Raw genomic sequence first — 19,042 nt, 5'->3', positions numbered from 1 at the left:
CTTTAAAAGGATTCTTTCTGGGGGCGGGGGGAGGGGGGGAAGTGGGAGGGGTGGTTAAGGACCCTCTTTTATAACTGAGAGCCCATAACCTGAGATAGCCTCAGCGAATCAAATGTGAAAGGGAAAGAGGTTCCGCACAAAATGTTTGAGAGGCCAGTTTAAGAGACTATATGGACGTTGAGCTGCACGAGTTGCTTACATCTGTTGGATATTAATCCCTTAAAAAATGGGCAGAAGAACTGAATAGACATTTTTCCAAAGAAGAAATGCAGATGGCCAGTAGGCACATGAAAAGATGCTCAACGTCGCTAATCATCAGGGAAATGCAAATCAAAACCACAATGAGATATCACCTCACAACTGTCAGGATGCTATCACCGAAAAGACCACAAATAGGGACTTCCCTGGTGGTCCAGTGGTTAAGACCCTGGACTTCCAACACAGGGGGTGCAGGTTCGATCCCTGATCTGGGAACTAAGACCCTGCATGCCCTGTGGCGTGGCCAAAAAAAAAAAAAAAAAAAAGACCACAAATAACAAACACTGGCGAGGATGTGGAGAAAAGGGAACCCTCGTACACTGCTGATGGGAATGTAAATTGGTGCAGCCACTGTGGAAAACAGTATGGAGGTTTCTCAAAAAACTAAAAATAGAACTACCATATGACCCAGCAATTCCACTCCTGGATATACACCTGAAAAAAACAAAAACACTAATTCGAAAAGATACATGCACCCCCAATGTTCATAGCAGCATTACTTACAATTGCCAAGATATGGAAGCAACCTAAGTGCCCATCAACAGATAAAGAAGATGTGGTATATGTGTATAATGTAATACTACTCAGCCATAAAAAAGAATGACATTTTGCCATTTGCAGCAACACAGATGGACTTGGAGGGCATTATGCTAAGTGAAATAAGTCAGACAGAGAAAGACAAATACTGTATAATATCACTTATATGTGGAATCTAAAAAACACAATAAACTTGTGAATATAACACAAAAGAAACAGACTCACAGATATAGAGAACAAACTAGCTGTTATGGGGCTGGGGTGGGGCAATATAGGGGTGGGGGAACGGGAGGTACGAGGTATTGGATGTAAGACACGTTACAAGGATGTATTGTACAAAACAGGGAATATAGCCAATATTTTGTAATAACTAAATGGAGTGTAACCTTTAAAAATTGCATACAAAATAAAAATTAAAATCAGTAGTAAGAATTTTATGTCTGTACAGTTAGCAGAGAGTTTATCCAATAAGAACAACATAAAAAAAAAAAGAGAGAGAGAGAGACAGACTATACGGAGATCACAAGAAACCATCAAATCCTGGAGATAGGGCTAAGGAAGAAGGGATAGGAAGAACTTGTCTATTTGGAAATTTTACCAAAGTTTTCCAAAAATATCCTTAGAAAATGATCTGCATGGCACCTTTGTCACATGTAGGTCTCAGCGTAACTAGTTCCATCCAACCTAGTCTCTATTCATTTCCATCCAGACACACCCTCTCCCCAGGGGCCAGAACAACATACAGACGTTCTGAAGTAGCTTAGACACCCACCCACATATACCCTCTCCCCTCTGGCGCCCCACCAGCTAAATCTTCCTGATGTCATGGGAGCTTACTTCCTTAGAGCTAAAAGCTAGCCATTCACTGAAACTACAAAGCCAAATAGTTAAAAAATGGTCTAAGCACAGGAGCTCTCTGGAAACTCTAACAGGATTTCAACCAAAGAGTCGTCAAATTAAATTGGTATTAGCAGGGATAGAAGTGCCAGATAAGTGTAAGCAATATACAATTTAATACTTCTGTTACCTATAAAATAAATTACTGGTTAGGTTCTCTGGGGTTTTTTTTCCCCCTTTATTATTTAGACTAACGTATTTCCACTGATTTGGAGCTTATACCAATTTAAAAAATTATGCTAACAGGCGAAAGTAAAGTAAAAAAATTACCTCCCTTTAAGATATCATATGGAGAAAAATCAGTTAAAACCTTGAAGCCATGTTTGACGGTGAATCTGCTCACACACTGGATTCTATCCCCAGTTAAATACCTTCATAAAGCAAACTCTGTTGCATAATAACACAACATTTAAAATTCAAATATGGTTGATGATGTAAACCTTTACGACATAAACAGCGCATAACATTTATAAAAAGCTGGTGGTCAACTCTTACCTAACTGAGATATAGAGAAAGAAAGGGTTTATCCCAAAGTCATACAATTTACGTTGAATGTACATTTTTTGTACTTATATTTGAACATGGGAGTGTTAGGTTTAATGTGCTAGGAGTTGGGAGCATTTTGAAATACTGCTTTAAACAAATTAAAGGTTCCCCAGTCAAAACTGTTGTTTCTCTGTTTCCTGACGGAGAAAGAGAACAATGCTCATGTACAGAAAATAAAGGAAGCATTCAAAACGGACTGCTTTTCTGATGCTTTTGTCTTAGGAATTACATCGGTCAGTCAACATTCTTTCCATGTACCAGAAACTATTCAAGGGGCTCAGGATACAGGGGGAAATTACATTCTAGAGTGAAACTCTGAAAACATATTAATATAGTTTCAGGTACAAGAGGTGCCACTGAGAAGGTAAAAAAGGAGTGTGATTTAGTAATAACAGTGCTGCTTTACTTGAGTCAGGACAGCGCTCTATCAGGAGTAACATCTGAGTTGGAACTGCAACAGAAAGTGGTAGTTAAGGGAAGATACTGGGGGAGGGAGGCATTCTGCAAGAACAAGGCGGAACAAGAGCAAAGGCCCTGAGATGGAAAGAGGATGCAGCAGAAAGAAGGCCAGCATGCCCAGAAAATGGCAGGAGATGGGGAGCTGAGAATAGGGGTAGGCAGGGCTCAGATCAGGGAGGGCACTCAAGGCTTCAAGATGGGGTTTGAGTTTAATTCAAGGCATAACAGGAAGCCACGGGAAGGTTTTAAGAGGCAGAGTGAATGATCGGATTCTTTCTTTAAAAGTATCTCTTGGACTGCTCTGTGGGATGGTGGACGGACCAGGGAAGGAGGGAAATAAGGAGACCAGTTATGAAGAAGCAGCTGGTGATTCAGGTAGAAATCACATTAGGGTTGTGGCAGTGGAGCTGGGGGACGTGAGGAATTACAGATAGGTTTTTGAAATGAAGCCAAAAGGTAATGATGGGTTGGATGTGGGAGATGAAAAGGAAAAAAAAAGGAAGGAACCGAGGAAGATTGGTAGGTCGTTGGCCTGAGCGACTGGATGACAGCGTGTACTGAGATGAGGAAGTGAACCAGAGGATCTCGTGGGGAATGGAAACCTGGAGTTTGGCTGTGGCCATGTAACACTCGAAATGCTTACTGGAACACCCAAAGGGAGATGTTGAATAGGCAACTGGGTATCTAAGTCTGGAGCTCTACAGAACTCTGGGCCAATGTTAGACATTTGAGTCATCAGCCTATAATTGATGTTCAAAGCCATGGGAAAGGATTAGTTTACCTAAGGAAAGCAAAGAAAAGGGGGCAGAGGAGAGCCCTGGGGGAGCTCAAGCATTTGTGAGGGGAAAACTGGAAGGGGTGGAATAAGCAAATGAAACACAGGAACGGATGACAGTGACACAGGAAGAAAATCAGGTCAGTGTGGTATCCCAGAAACAAAGCAAAGAAAGCGCTTCAAGGAGGGAGTAGCTAAACTCAGTCAAAAGCCGAGGCAAGGTTGCGTAGGATGCAAACTTAGACTTAATCTTTGTCTTGGCCAAGATGCGGGCCATTTGTGATCAATGGTGACAAGAGTCTTCTCCATGGAGTGGTAGAAACAAAAGTCCGACTGGAGTGGCTACAGTAGAGAGAATGGGAGGGGAGGAAGCGGAGCAAGACAGGACAGATGGCTGTTCAGGGAGCTTTGCTGCGATGGACAGGCACAGGAATGGGACGCCATGGGGGTCCAGGAAGAGTTAAAGGGACAGAGTAAGACAAACGCATGAGGAAAAACAGGGCAGAAGAACATACATGGTCATAATAAGGTAAACATCTGAATATTGATGGAACCAATCTATTGGGAAGTTATAGAGGATGGGAAGTGCACACATACATTTACGATAAAAGGTATGAGGAAGAAAGAGGGCTAACTTTCCACTGAACACAATGGGAAGTCAATAACTAATGCCGTAACACTTAAAGATCAAGAAGTAGCAATTAGGCAAAAAAAAAAAAAAAAAAAAGAAAGAAAGAAAAAGAAAACAAAAGGCATGCAAACTGGAAAGGGAAAAGGAAAACTGTCACTATTTGCAGATACATATTATATATAGAAAACGACTACACCAAAAAACTGCTAGAATAAACAAATTCGGTAAAATTGCAGAATACAAAATAAGCATACAAAAATGTTGTGTTTCTACACCCAAATAAAGAATTATCAGAAAGAGAAATTAAGAGAGCAATCCCGTTTACAACTTCATCAAAAAGAATAAAACACTTAGGAATAAATTCAACCAAGGAACTGAAAGACTTGCATCCTGAAAACTATAAGACACTGATGAAAGGAATTGAAAAAGACACAAATAAATGGAAAGATATTTTGTGCTCATGGACTGGAAGAAATAATATTGTTAAAATGTCCATACTACCCAAAGCAATCTACAGATTCACTGCAATCCCTGTCTAAATTCCAACAGCATTTATCACAGAAATGAAACAAACAATCCTAAAGCTTGTATGGAACCACAAAAGGCCCTGAAGAGCCAAAGCAATTTTGAGAAAGAACAACAGAGCCGGAGGCATCATGCACCCTGATTTCAAACTATAATACTATAGTAATCAAAACAGAAAAAGACACATAGATCAATGGAACAGAATAGGGAGCGCAGAAATAAGCCAACCCATATATGGTCGATTAACTTACAACAAAGGAACCAAGAATCTACAGGCATAACTTGGAGACACTGTGGGTTATGTTCCAGGTCACCACAATAAAGTGAATATTGCAGTAAAGCAAGTCACAAATGTTTCGGTTTCCCAGTCCATGTACAAGTTATGTTCACACCATACTGTATTCTATTAAGTGCGCAACAGCATTATGTCTAACAGCGTACATACCTTAATTAAAAAACTTTATTGCTAAAAAATGCTAACCATCAATCTGAGCCTTCAGTGAGCAGCAATCTTTTTGCTGGTGGAGGGTCTTGCCTCAAAGACTGACCAGGGTGGTGGCTGCTCAAAGTTAGGGTGTCTGTGGCAATTTCCTAAAATAAGACAACAATGAAGTTTGCCACATAGATTGACTTTCTTTCACAAACGATTTCTCTGTAGCAGGCAATGCTGTTTGACACCATTTTACCTACAGGAGAACTTCATTCAGAATTAGAGCCAATCCTCTCAAACTCTGCAGCTGATTTATCAACTATGTTTATGTAATATTCTAAATCCCTTGTCATCATTTCAACAGTCTTCAAAGCATCTTTACCAGGAATAGATTTCATCTCAAGAAACCACTTTCTGGGCTTCCCTGGTGGTGCAGTGGTTGAGAATCTGCCTGCCAATGCAGGGGACACGGGTTCGAGCCCTGGTCTGGGAAGATCCCACATGCCGCGGAGCAACTAGGCCCGTGAGCCACAGCTACTGAGCCTGCACGTCTGGAGCTTGTGTTCCGCAACAAGAGAGGCCGCGATAGTGAGAGGCCCGCGCACCGCGATGAAGAGTGGCCCCTGCTTGCCGCAACTGGAGAAAGCCCTTGCACAGAAACGAAGACCCAACACAGCCAAAAATAAATAAAATAAATAATAAAAATAAAGGAATTCCTTTAAAAAAAAAAAAAGAAACCACTTTCTTTGCTCATCCATAAGAAGCAGCTCCTCATCCATTAAAGTTTTATCATAAGATGGCAGCAATTCAGTCACATCTTCAGGCTCCACTTCTAATTCTCTATTTCTACCACATCTGCAGTTACTTCCTTGAACCCCTCAAAGTCTTGGGCCCCACAAAGTCATCCATGAGGGTTGGAATCAACTTCTTCCAAACTCTTATTAATGTTGATATTTTGATCTCTGATCCCTTTCCATGATCATGAATGTCCTTAATGGCATTTAGAACGATGAATCCTTTCCAGAATGTTTTCAATTTACTCTGCCCAGATCCAGAGGAACCACCATATATGGCAGCTATAGGCTTACAAAATGTATATCTTAAATAATAAGACTTGAAAATCAAAATTATTCCTTGATCCATGGGCTGCAGAATAGAAGTTGTGTTAGCACGCATGAAGACAACGTGAATCACATTGTACATCTCCATCAAAGCTCTTGGGTGACCAAGTGCACTGTCAATGAGCAGGAATATTTTGAAAGGAATCTTTTTACTGAGCAGTAGGTCTCAATAGAGGGCTTAAAATATTCAGTAAACCATGCTGTAATCAGATATGCTATCATCCAGGCTTTGTTGTTCCATTTTTAGAGCACAGGCAGAATAGATTTAGCACAACTCTTAAGGGCCCTAGGATTTTCAGAATGGTAAATAAACTTTGAATTCAACTTCAAGTCACCAGCAGCATTAGCCCTTAACAAGAGAGTCAGCCCGTCCTTGAAGCTTTGAAGCCAGGCATTGACTTCTACTCTTTAGTTATGGAAGCCCTAGATGGCATCTTCTTCCAATGTAAAGCTGTTTCATCTATATTGAAAATCTGTTGTTTAGTGCAGCCACTTTCATTAATTATCTTAGCTAGATCTATCTCCTGGATAACTTGCTGCTTCACCTTGCTTTTATGTTATGGAGACAGCTTCTTCCCTTAAACCTCAGGAGCCAACATCCGCTAGCTTCAAACTTTTCTTCTGCAGCTTCCTCACCTCTCTCAGGTTTCATAGAACTGAAGAGAATTAGGGCCATACTCTTGATTAGGCCCTGGCTTAAGTGAATGTTGTGGCTGGTTTGATCTTCTATCCAGACCACTAAAACTTTCTCCATATCTGCAATAAGACTGTTTTGCTCTCTCATCATTTGTGTGTTCACTAGCGTAGAAATTTTAATTTCATCCAAGAACTTTTCCTTTGCATTCACAACTTGGCTAACTGTTTGACCAAGAAGCCTAGCTTTCAGCCTATCTCAGCTTTTGACATGCCTTCCTCACTAAGCTTAATAATTTCTTGCTTTTGATTTAAAGTGAGAGATGTGCAACTCTTCCTTTCACTTGAACAGTTAAAGGCCTAATTTCAATAGTGTTATTCTCAGGGAATAGGAAGGCCTAAGGAGAGAGAGAGAGATGGGGGAACGGCAGGTTGGTGGAGCAGTTTGAACACACACACACACACAAACACACAGCATTTATCGATTAAGTTCGCCATCTTATATGGGTGCAGTTCGTGGCGCCCTAAAACAATTACAATAGTAATATCAAATATCACTGATCACCCTAATAGTAATGATATGATATAATATAATGATAATAAAAGATAATAATGAAAAAGTTGGAAATGTTGCAAGAATTACCAAAATGTGACACAGAGATACAAAGTGAGCAAATACTGTTGGAAAAATGGTGCCAGTAGACTTGCTCGACGCAGGGTAGCCACAAACCTTCAATTTGTTAAAAAAAAAAAAAAAAAAAGAAAAAAAAAAAAGGGGGGGGCTTCCCTGGTGGCTCAGTGGTTAAGAATCCGCCTGCCAATGCAGGGGACACGGGTTCGAGCCCTGGTCCAGGAAGATCCCACATGCCGCGGAGCAACTAAGCCCGCGTGCCACAACTGCTGAGCCTACGCTCTAGAGCCTGTGGACCACAACTACTGAAGCCCGTGCGCCTAGAGCCCGTGCTCCACGACAAGAGAGGCCGCGATAGTGAGAGGCCCGCGCACCGCAGCGAAGAATGGCCCCCGCCTGCCGCAACTGGAGAAAGCCCGCGCACAGAAACGAAGACCCAACGCGGCCAAAAATAAATAAATAAATTTATTTAAAAAAATGCAAAGCACAATAAAGTAAAGCACAATAAAAGGGGGTATGCCTATACAATGAGAAAAGGACAGTCTCTTCTATAAACGGTGTTGGGAAAACTGAACAGATACAAAAAAGAATGAAACTGGACCACTATCTTACCCCATACACAAAATGGATTAAAGATCTGAACATAAGACCTGAAACTGTAAAACTCCTAGATGAAAATAGGTGGTAAGCAACTTGACATAAGTCTTGGTGATGATTTTTTGGATTTGACACCAAAAGCAAAGGCACCAAAAGCAAGAACGAACAAGTGGGACTATATCAAACTAAAAAGCTTGTGCACAGCAGAGAATCATCAACAAAATGAAAAGGCAACCTACCAAACGGAAGCAAATTTGCAAATCATACGTCTGATAAGGGGTTAATGTCCAAAATATAAAAAGAACTCATTTCAACTCAACAGCAGAAAACCAATCTGATTAAAAAATGGGCAGAGGATCTGAATAGGCATTTTTCCAAAGACATACAGATGGTCAACAGGTACATGAAAAGGTGCTCAGCATTACTAATCATCTGGAAAATGCAAATCAAAACCACAATGACATATCACCTCATACCTGTCAGAATGGCCATTATTGAAAACACAAGAGATAACAAGTGTTGGTGAAGATGTGGAGAAAAGGGAACCCTTGTGCACTGTTGGTCAGAATGCAAATTGGTGCAGCCACTATGGAGAATGGTATGGAGGTTCCTCAAAAAATTAAGAAGCGCTATATGATCCAGAAACTCTACTTCTGGGTACTTAATCAAAGGAAAACAGTAACTCAAAAAGATATATGTACACCCACGTTCAACACAGTATTATTTACAACAGCCAAGATATGGAAACAACCTAATTGTCGCTTGATGAATGAATGGATAAAGAAATTGTGGTATACACACAATGGAATATTATTCGGCCATAAGAATGAAACCTTGCCATTTGCAACAACACATATGGACTTCAAGGGTCTTACGCTAAGTCAGTCAATCAGAGAAAGACAAATACATATGATCTCACTTATCTGTGGAATCTAAGACAAACACACAAAAGAAAACAAAAAAATCAAACCAAGCTCACAGATACAGAGAACAGATTGGTGGCTGGTTGTTGGGAGTGTGTAAAAAATAGGTGAAGGGGGTCAAGAGGTATAAACTTTCAGTTATAAAATAAATAAGTCATGGATATAATGTACAGCATGGTGACTATGATTAATAATACTGTATTGCATATTTGAAAGTTGCTAAAAGAGTAAATCTTAAAAGTTCTCATCACAGGGAAAAAAGAATTTGTAACTATGCGTGGTGATCATTTTGCAATATATACCCCTCATCTTTCCTCCACTACTCTTGTTTTCATTCTTGAATATCTCAATGCTAGATACTACAACTATATATTCCAGCAATTCTTTTAATAAGTACAGTCATATGATATGTGTGGGGATGTGTTTACGTACATATGTGTACGTATATCCTTAAGAAAAAAAAAAAAAAGAGAAAAATCAACAGCAGATATGGAATGTCACCAAACAAAAACTGACTTAGTCCAGAGAAAGCTGAAACTGACAGGGGCTCCTTAGGGTGGTCTGATAACAGGAAACAAGCAGACTCGCTAGAGACCCCCAGAAAGGCTCAGGTTATCTAAAGCATCAGATATTCAATATGTCTGAAACAAGGGTCCAGGTCAATGTTGAAGCTGTATCAGTAGCACGTGAACCCACAGATCTCTCCACAAATAGGAAAGAACCTTTGTGTTTTGGAGGGAACACAGAGATTTAGGACTCTATGAGATCTAAACAGCTAAGGATAGGAGGCCCTGTACTGAAAACAGTTTGTCCAAGTCTTCTCAATGACTTCCAGCCACTTTCCACATTTGCCTTCCACGGTTCTAGGGCTCAGGTTTACACCCCCAGGAATTCCCTCAAAGAAAACAGATCTGCCAAAGAGAAAATACCCACAGGATTCTAATATTTGGGAGTTCCTTCACTGAAAAAGTGGCCCTGTTGTCCTACATGGAAATCCACCAGCCAACAGAGCCAGAACACACACAGTTAGCTCCCAGTCAGTTTTTAAAGTGTCGCACCTTCAAATGTGAACAGAGTCAAGGATCACTAGGCATCTGAAGAAAGATTTGAGTATGAGCCAGAACCTAAAATAATTAGGTAGCAAAATGAGACCCCATGAAATAAGGAAGAAAACTTCAACAAAACTATAATGTCCTCAACAATCCACAGTGAAAGATAGTCCATCATGATAAATTAAAAGACTAAACCAAAAAAAAAGGTACTTATTAACCACAGGAAAAACAAAAGTCGTGCAAGAAAGGAAATATGGCCCTAACACACCATATGGCAATTCATGAAAAATATCTATAGGGTTAGATAATACATACTAAACCCTAATTTAAACACAAATTGTAACTGGTTGTACTGGTAGGAAGGCAGGAAGGAGAAAGTGTCAGGACAGCTATGGCTAGGAGATGTGAGAGCAAAATCCTCATTTTTCACAGAAATAACAACAATGATAGCATAAAACATACCATGTTCCAGGCACAGTTGTAAGTACTTCATATCTATTAATTTATTCACCCTCATAAAACCCTTGCTACTATTATCACCCCTGTTTTATACATGAGGAAACTGGAACGGAAAATTCAAGTAATTTGCCAAAAGTCACAATTAACTAATAATAAAGCCTAGAATCAAACGCCGACAATACAACTCCACAGGCCATGTTCCCATATACTCTAACACAGTTCTCAATAAGTTTTTACACCCTAAAAAATTACTGAGCACACCAAAGACTCTTAGTTCACGTTCGTTATATCTATCAAGAATATTCCAACAGCTTTTCCAGAATTGTGGATATCCTTTAATGCAACACAAAATTCAATGAAGATTTCTTAAACGTTAGTTGCAATGTCAAATATGAAATCTTATCAATGAACTTCTCATATTCTGTTATGTTAAAATCCATGGGCCTATCCTGCAACTTGAGGGTATAATTTGCATGTACTGGTCACGTAGAAAATACTGGTTCACTTAGTTATGTGTATCTTCCAAATGTTGACATATTTTACTGTGCAATATCCAAACGTCACATTAATATCCCCACTGATGCATCAGAAAAGTGCAGCCATTGGGAAGCTGTCAAGTAAGATCACAGTGGTGAATACAAGTTTTCCAAAATTCTAATTTTCTCTCAAAAACTCAAATTTTTTTCACTGGTAAGAAATATCTGGCTTTCCTTGAAGTGGCAGGTTCACTGTTCATTTCTGAGAAAATGCCAGCCACATTCCCAAGTCTGACTAACCATGTCTGTCAGTCATTCTTACAAATAAACACGATGTTCCATGAAAAAAGTGGCTAGTTCAACTCACAGCTCAAACAATCATATCCATGACTTTTCTGGCAACATCCACCATACTTCGGTATATACTTCGGAAGTGCCTGGTGTCTACTTCCCATTTCATCACACATAATATTCCAGGGTTGAAAATTAATAAAATGTATAATTTTTATTGCTTCATCAAGGATGTTAAGTGAAACTGGCCTTATTATTGTTTTCTGTTAATGATGAACAGGGTTGAAGGTACAATGACTGCTTGATGCCATCAGTTTTAACCACCACTGTTCTTAACACCATGAGTGCAAACATCAACACAGTGAAAAAGGGCAAATAACACCTTAGTGCTGTTTCAACAAATAGTTTGACCTCATGGACCTCTTGGATGGGACTCAGGGATTCCCAGGAATCTGCAGATAATTTCTGAGAAGCCCTGCACTGCACTAAACAGCCTCATGCATACACAGGGTCTAAAATGAAAAATAAAGAAGTGGCAATAAAAGTACCTTTTAAAATAGGAAGGCCCATACCAAAAGAGCCAAAAGAGCCAAAGAAGGGCAAGCCCGGGACTGCCTTTCATAGCAAGTCTTGTACTATTTGACTTTTTTAGAAGCATGTATTATTCTGATAAAAATCTGCAGAAATATCTAAATGCTTCCCCAGCAACAAACACTTCGCTCCTTTCCACAAGGTTATCCCAAATACATTTTGGTGGGGGTGCGGGGAACTCTTGCCCCTACATGCCAACACACAGTAGTCAGAAAAGTATTAGACGCTTACAGATAAAATATTAAAAGAAAAAGGTCGGAAAACACTGCCTCACCTCATTAGAGAAAAACAGACATGAACTAGACAAAAATGTGCAAAATAAAACAGAAAGCGCCTCCAGAACACCATTTCTATCCAGGATCTCATAACCTTTAATAGATCCATGCTCAACATCAACATTCACACTAAGTGCACAATCTCTGTAAGACACAGAGAAAATATTCTCTCTCCAGATCCAAAACAGATGCGGTGCACTGGAGAGTACCAACACTGGACAAAAGCTTTCTAACAGAACAAAACATCCCCTAGAAGAATTCATGATGGAACTTAAGAAAGAAAACCATACCTGACAAGGGGAATTCTTGGTCAAAGAAGCATTCTTTAAATTCCGCTGCTGGGCAATGAAACGAATTAGATGGTTTGTTTCAGGAGAGCCCCGAACACCAACTGTAGAGCGTCGTCTGGATTTTTTAAGGTAGGATGATGACTTTCCTATAATGAAAACTCTCTTGTAAGTTGGAACAAAACAAGGCAATCAGTAATCATGCCCTGAATACCCATGATCCACCAGCCTGAGAGACAGTATGATGAACGCATGGTACAGAGACCTAAGTGGAACAGTACAGGCAAAATTGTGCACACATCATCAGATGGGTAGGTACCTTTGTTTTGTCTATAGATTTATTCCATGCCCCTGGAGCAGTGCTTGGCACATAGGAGGCGTTTATCAAAAAGTTGTGGAACAGGGCTTCCCTGGTGGTGCAGTGGTTTAGAATCCGCCTGCCAATGCAGGGGACATGGGTTCGAGCCCTGGTCCGGGAAGATCCCACATGCCGCGGAGCAAATAAGCCCGTGTGTCACAACTACTGAGCCCGCGAGCCACAACTACTGAGCCCGCGAGCCTCAACTACTGAAGCCCGCGGGCCTAGAGCCCGTGTTTCACAACAGGAGAAGCCACCGCAATGAGAAGCCCGTGCACCGCAACGAAGAGTAGCCCCCGCTCGCCTCAACTAGAGAAAGCCCGCGTGCAGCAATGAAGACCCAACGCAGTCAAAAATAAAATAAATAAAATAAATTTATTTTAAAAAAAAAGCTGTGGAACAAACGCATGAATATATTTGAATTAACAGGTCTCATTTTTGTTTCTTATTTCCTGCACAGAGTTGGTAATGGATTGCTTTGGACTAAAAATTTCTCTTTTTCTGATCCCCAAGGACGATCTCCCCCCAGGCACACATTCTCATGTCCTCAATTGTTCAAAATAATTTGTTTCTCTTAGATACCTGTCTACCTTCAGCACACTACCCTGAATTCCAGCCAGTCTAGCTTTTTAAAGGTCTAAGAATGATGTTCTTGAGAAGGGAACACAGGTTGGCATCCACTTCAGTCTTGTCTCCATCAGGTATTACTAGTCTAGTGCCCTCTGACTTTCAAGTACCCCATTACCCTCCATTTCTAAATTCTATTCTCTAATTCCATTCCCATTATTTGTTTCTTCAGCTAAATCAGACTTCACAGGTGAATTTCATTTCTACTCCATAAAGGAGATTAGCCTGAGTCAATTTTGTTTGCGATTTTGAAAGAGGCATGCCCCAGTCTGTCAATGTCATATTTTAATTGCCCTTCAACTTTCTCTCATTTTTACCATACATGACCATAAAATGTACTACATTTTCACATACACACTCCTGTATCCCATGTGTCGGGTCAAAAAGCGACTCGCACAACATGTCCTTTTCCAGTTTGGGCCTGGAGCGTAGCTGTGACTTGGGAACACTATCATGCTGGGTGCCCTGGGACCCTGGTCTCCCTGATCCAGCAAGTCTGAGAGTCAATCAATTTAGATAAAGTAATAAGATAGACAGGGTAAGTGAACAAAATAGAGTTTAATTTTTCACCTTTTAAAGGCACTGCAATAGAAGAACAACATCTCTTACCTGAAGAGTTCTTTACAAAACTTTCAGGTGTAATTCCCAATTGCTCCACAGTTACTGTGGAAAAGTTCAAAGGTGATTGAAAAGCATCTGACATGCAACGATTAGGAGTCACTTCAGCTGCAGGCTTGTGAGGAGTTACAAGCTTCCCATTTCCCAAAATGAAAGAGGTATTTTCTGAAACAGACAATATGTAGGGTCTAAACATCATTATCAAGATAAACACCTAAACCTTAAATTTCACAAAGAAACAACAGGCCACTACATACCAGCGTTATTAATAGCAGACGCCTTGGTTTCAAGGGGCTTGCTGTCTTTTAAACTATCATCCATCTAAAAAAGAGAGAGAAGAAAGAAAAAAGAAAAATAACCCCACCTCCAAAATTAATGTGATTTGATCGAGATCCTCTTTCAAGACTGAATTCTAATACAACCTATACTGGCACGAAAACAGATGACAAGAGACTACTTTTGGAGCTCAAATTAAAGAGAAATGGAGGAAACTGCTGTTCGGGATGAAACAAAGCAGATCCCATACTATAAAGCCAAGGCTTTTCAACCTCAGCGAACAAGAGAATCATCTAGGCACCCTGTTGGAGAAGCAGCTTTGCGGATTCCCAAAAATTCTAATTCAGGAGGTCTGGCTGGGCCCCAGAAATCTGCATTTTAAAAAGCACGCGGGTTATCCAGTAGAACACACTTCTGAGAAACACGTCGAAGAAACAGCTCTGCGGCACTACTGTCTCGGAAATCCCAACCAGGCCGCTTGCCTTACCTCGCTCTCGGGTTTATTTTGAACACTCCGCCGATGAGTGTCGCGGCTGTCGTGCCTTCTAGACCTCGGCTCTCTGGTCCTGATGGGCTTGCTCGAGAAAGTAACTGTCGGCCGCCAAGCCAGCCGCGGGGGGCTACCTGGTCCCCGGCCGCCGACACCCAGACCCCACAGCCGGCGTTACCTACACCCTCCCCTCCGCCCGGCCGCGGCCCGCCGCCCGATTCAAATCGCCGGCCCCGCCTCCTCGGCGTCCTGGCGTTACTCTGCGAATCTCTACGCCCACGCCACTCGCACGTGTGCGCGCGCGCACCGAACTCTCCCAGACCTCTACCTCGCCTTCCCAGGAACAGGAGTGGCTTCGTGGGCTCGGAGAAACACCACCGCTAGCCGCAGTTGACACACAGTCCAGAGAGATCCACTGCTGACCTGTGTCCGCGGGAACTATTTTCCGTGAGAGCCTCGCGGAGGAACCTTTTGGTCAGCCCTTTTGCTCCGTCCCAGGCCTTTCGATTGGATGCTGCGAACTTCGAAAAGAATCATTGAACCAATCCTGACAGAACGACGGGCTGGCTCTTACCCAATCAGCCAGTCCCGACCGCAGCCGTTTCCTCGGTGGGTTGAGCGAGTGGGAGGGGTTAAAGTTGGGAGGCTCTGACTGGTTGTGGATCACTTCAGCGCTCTGCCTCTTCCCTCAAGTCCCGCCTTCGTATGCAGATGAGCTCTACCTGGTGTTGGCTATGCGCCTGCTCAGTAACGCTTTGAGCCGCCGTTCGGCTCCAGGTTCAGCTCTGATTGGCTGATAACCCTTCCCCGTCGGCTAGACTGCAGCCTCTCTTCCCTCCTTCCACCTGGGCTGGGTTAGTTAGAGCCCACCCAGTGCAGGGCGATGATTGGCTGAATTTTGGCCGGCGCTGCCCGATGATTGGCGGAGCTTAGAGTCAGTCTGGGAGAGGTGGGGGAAGGGCCCCAGGCTGACTGAGGAGCCCAGGGGCGGGGTGGGAAGGAGGACCCGCCAACCTTGGGGTGTGCGACGGAGAGTGCGTGCTTGTGTGTGTGTGTGTCAGTAAGGGAAGGAAGGTGGCGAAGGGAGAAGAGTCCGAGTGGGTGGAGGGAGGGGAAGGGCGGGAAAAGAAAAAGGTGGGAGGAGAGCCAGGTGGGAGGGTGGCGACTCACTCAGGACCCAGTGGGGGCAGCGCGATGAGGCGGGTGACCCTGTTCCTTAACGGCAGCCCCAAGAATGGAAAGGTAAGGGGGTCGGGAGGAGGCGAGGCGGGCCCGGCTGCTGGGGGGGCGAGGGCAGCGGAGTGCGGAGCGGGCGCACAGGGCAGAGGGCTGAAGTTGGGGAGAGGGGCTGGGAGCGGGGAGGTGGGCGTGCGCCGGGGTGGGGGGCGTCCAGGAGGAGGCGAACGTCGGGTCCCTGCGGCCTCCTCCCCACCCCCGGGATCCCTAGCCCGAGCCTGCCCTTGGACTCCCCAGCTGCTCTGGGGACCAGCGCGCAGGTCAGCTTGTGCTCAGTCGTTCCTAAGTCCAGGTGTGGGTGCTGGAGAACAGAGGACTCGGAGGGCGTGGGGAGGGCCGCTGTCACCTGATGCTTCTATTCCTCTTCCCACTTCCCCCAAGACCCCGCTGCCCCCCACCCCTGGCTACAGAAGGCGCCGGTTCCCACCTTCGTGCTGAGTAATGGTCTGTTCCAGAAAGTAGCCGTAACGACTAAGGCGTATAAGATTGATCAGGTGAAAAGAATTTCAACTCTTTCTTTCCCTGGATACGTAAAACACTCTCCCATCCTAGGGCCAATAGACAGATGGAAAATTGGTGACATTTTCTTGATGGTCCCCTCCCTCCCCCACTTTAGGAGCCGCAAGCCCCGCCGCCGCCAAAGTTTTGTACTCTCTTTAGTCTTTCGCCGTATTTTAGTTCCTTAGAGGATTAGGGCAATAGAGCAAAATGGATTGACTGGACATTGCTCTTTGCTGTGTTAGGCCTTTGTTGAGTGTGTGGTGCTAAATATTTTTCCAACGCTGGAGTAAGCCAACATGAATCCTGTTCCTTCTCAGCCTCTTGCCCCACCCAGGAAAGTTCGGCTTCTTTGGAAAATTTGACTGTTCAAGGCAGACGTTTATGGTGTGGCTAAATGACATTTAGAAATAGTTAAGCCTTGTGAGTCTGAGATGAAGATAGATTGGGCTCCCTGTTTCATTTGCCAGAATGGTTTGTTTCCTGCATCTTTCGGAAACACTGTACATTTTTAAATAGCGCAACTGTGCCACGGTTTAAAAAAATGGCTTTCCAACTACTCTGCAGTTTTGAGTAAACGTGCTGTAAAAATTTGAACCGCACTGTAGTGTGTTGACTATAATGTTGCGTTCTTCTGGTTTTAGAGATTTAATACTCATATAAAAACAGAACTGGCATAAATTCAAGTTCTTGAATTTTCACAAATGCTGCCTCAAAATAGGCTTCCCAAGATTCACATTATTTCTGACCCTTATTAACTTTTTCTGTACCTGTTTTGTCTGTTGATTACTACTCATAATCTAAAACATACTGTTACAGGAAGAAAGATTTAGTAGATCCAAAGTTACAATTGCAGTACGTTCTCAAAAACAGATCTCTGATTGACCCTTTTATTGAACATCTCTGCTGTGTTATTCCATGGAAAACAAGATGTTTAGACCCAGCCATAAATATTTAACTATTTCTTCTGAAACTACTGAATTTTGTTCTTGTCAAAAGTTGGCTGGCTTAGTCTTGCCATATTTTTAATAAGGTGGCTTTTTTCTGAAAGCTACTTACTTTTGACTAGGTTAGGTTTTTGGATTTGATTTTATTTGCTTTAAAAATATTTTGCTAGAGAATCTCAGAGAATTGGAAAAAACTCATCTCAAATAGCTAAATGTGTTTGTTACAAAGATTATAAAAACCCAAACTGGAGAATACCAGTATGATTCAATATTAAAAATAAGTCATGCCATAATCCTTGCTACTTAACTGGAAAACATATTCTGTGCCAAACTTGTCAGTGTTTCCTCTCCTCTCCCTTAAGCTGATATAAAAAATTATACTATAATTACTCTTATTTGACCAAAGAGAGCGGAATAATACAATAACAGCCTGCGTTTTCTGTATAAATAAAGTGACTGTATTTCGTCAGGGTTGGCATAATCTTGACATGATTTTTTGTGGAGCTGAAACAAAGCACTATAAGGAGATAGAGTTTGGTTTCCTATCCACCGGTTGGAATGTCTGTGTCACTTTCATCATCTCCTTGTTTACCTAGCCTCTATTTTTGTTTCCTGGCCATAAGAGTAATGCCTGTCTTTTTCAAATAAGTTTCCCTCCTTTAAGGCTTGTTCAGTGGTTGCCAGACTGGGCCGTGAAGCCTGGGGTTAGGAAGACACAGAGTCATCGCAGGGGACTACATCATAGACTTCTGACTTTTCCATACACTGAGTAAACATAAGTGTGACTACTAAATGTTTTGAAGAGGGGGCTGTGCCTTCTCTAAAACAGTGCTTTCCAGAGTGAGAGGGTCCACCACAGGGGGCGTGCAAGAGGATCCAGTAGAGTTTAAGAAGAAATATTATACCTTTTATTTATATTTTTTACTTAAAGATATAAAATTATATTAAGACTTGGTTTGTCCAATCTGGAAAGACACAGGTGCTTTTAATGACTGAGAATGTCAGCTGGTCTCAGGTCTTCTGAGAGGAGGCCGGACATTCACATGGGAAAAGCTGACAGTTGCTTCTTCACTGGTTGGTTCCCTTTGGCATATTGTGATGTGGTGAAGCTTACATGTGCCAGGTTAAGATGTGTATTATATCGTTTTCACTAAATTAACCCTCACCAAAATGCCAAGTGGCTTGACAAGATTCCTTCAAACAAGATGCAGATCGAAGACAATACTAACTAGGCAAGCACAAGTAAGCCATGAGAAATGGCAGGGCTGCCACTTCTAATATAAACTATCAGATTAAAAAACAAAAAACAGGGACTTGCGTGGTGGCGCAAAGGGGTTAAGAATCCGCCTGCCAATGCAGGGGCCACGGGTTCGAGCCCTGGTCGGGGAAGATCCCACATGCCGCGGAGCAACTAAGCCAGTGCACCACAACTACTGAGCCTGCGCTCTAGAGCCCGCGAGCCACAACTACTGAGCCCACCTGCCTAGAGCCCGTGCTCCACAACAAGAGAAGCCACCTCAATGAGAGGCCCATGCTCGCTGCAACTAGAGGAAGCCTGCACACAGCAATGAAGACCCAACGCAACCCAATAAATAAAT

The 19,042-nt window shown here is 42.5% G+C and overlaps 2 protein-coding genes across 2 annotated transcripts in view; one reads left to right on the top strand and one right to left on the bottom strand.

Moving 5' to 3' along the window:
• The window catches only part of CDCA2 (cell division cycle associated 2), a 48,836-nt gene extending 33,916 nt beyond the window's left edge, over positions 1-14,920 (bottom strand). Inside the window, exons 1-4 of the mRNA XM_061199423.1 lie at positions 14,761-14,920; positions 14,255-14,318; positions 13,989-14,162; positions 12,398-12,543 (exon numbers count right to left, since the gene is read on the bottom strand). Of these exons, the coding sequence (XP_061055406.1) occupies positions 12,398-12,543; positions 13,989-14,162; positions 14,255-14,318 (384 nt within the window). The 5' untranslated portion in view covers positions 14,761-14,920. The remainder of the gene's footprint in view (positions 1-12,397; positions 12,544-13,988; positions 14,163-14,254; positions 14,319-14,760) is intronic.
• A 985-nt stretch (positions 14,921-15,905) lies between these two features.
• KCTD9 (potassium channel tetramerization domain containing 9) overlaps positions 15,906-19,042 on the top strand; it is a 55,275-nt gene continuing 52,138 nt past the window's right edge. The window contains exon 1 of the mRNA XM_061199422.1: positions 15,906-16,005. Coding sequence (XP_061055405.1) covers positions 15,958-16,005 — 48 coding nt within the window. The 5' untranslated portion in view covers positions 15,906-15,957. The remainder of the gene's footprint in view (positions 16,006-19,042) is intronic.

This window comes from Eubalaena glacialis, chromosome 9, assembly GCF_028564815.1.
Source record: "Eubalaena glacialis isolate mEubGla1 chromosome 9, mEubGla1.1.hap2.+ XY, whole genome shotgun sequence".
NCBI lineage: Eukaryota > Metazoa > Chordata > Mammalia > Artiodactyla > Balaenidae > Eubalaena > Eubalaena glacialis.
The sequence above is the reverse complement of the archived record's forward strand: the minus strand, read 5'-3'. Positions and strand labels throughout refer to the sequence as shown.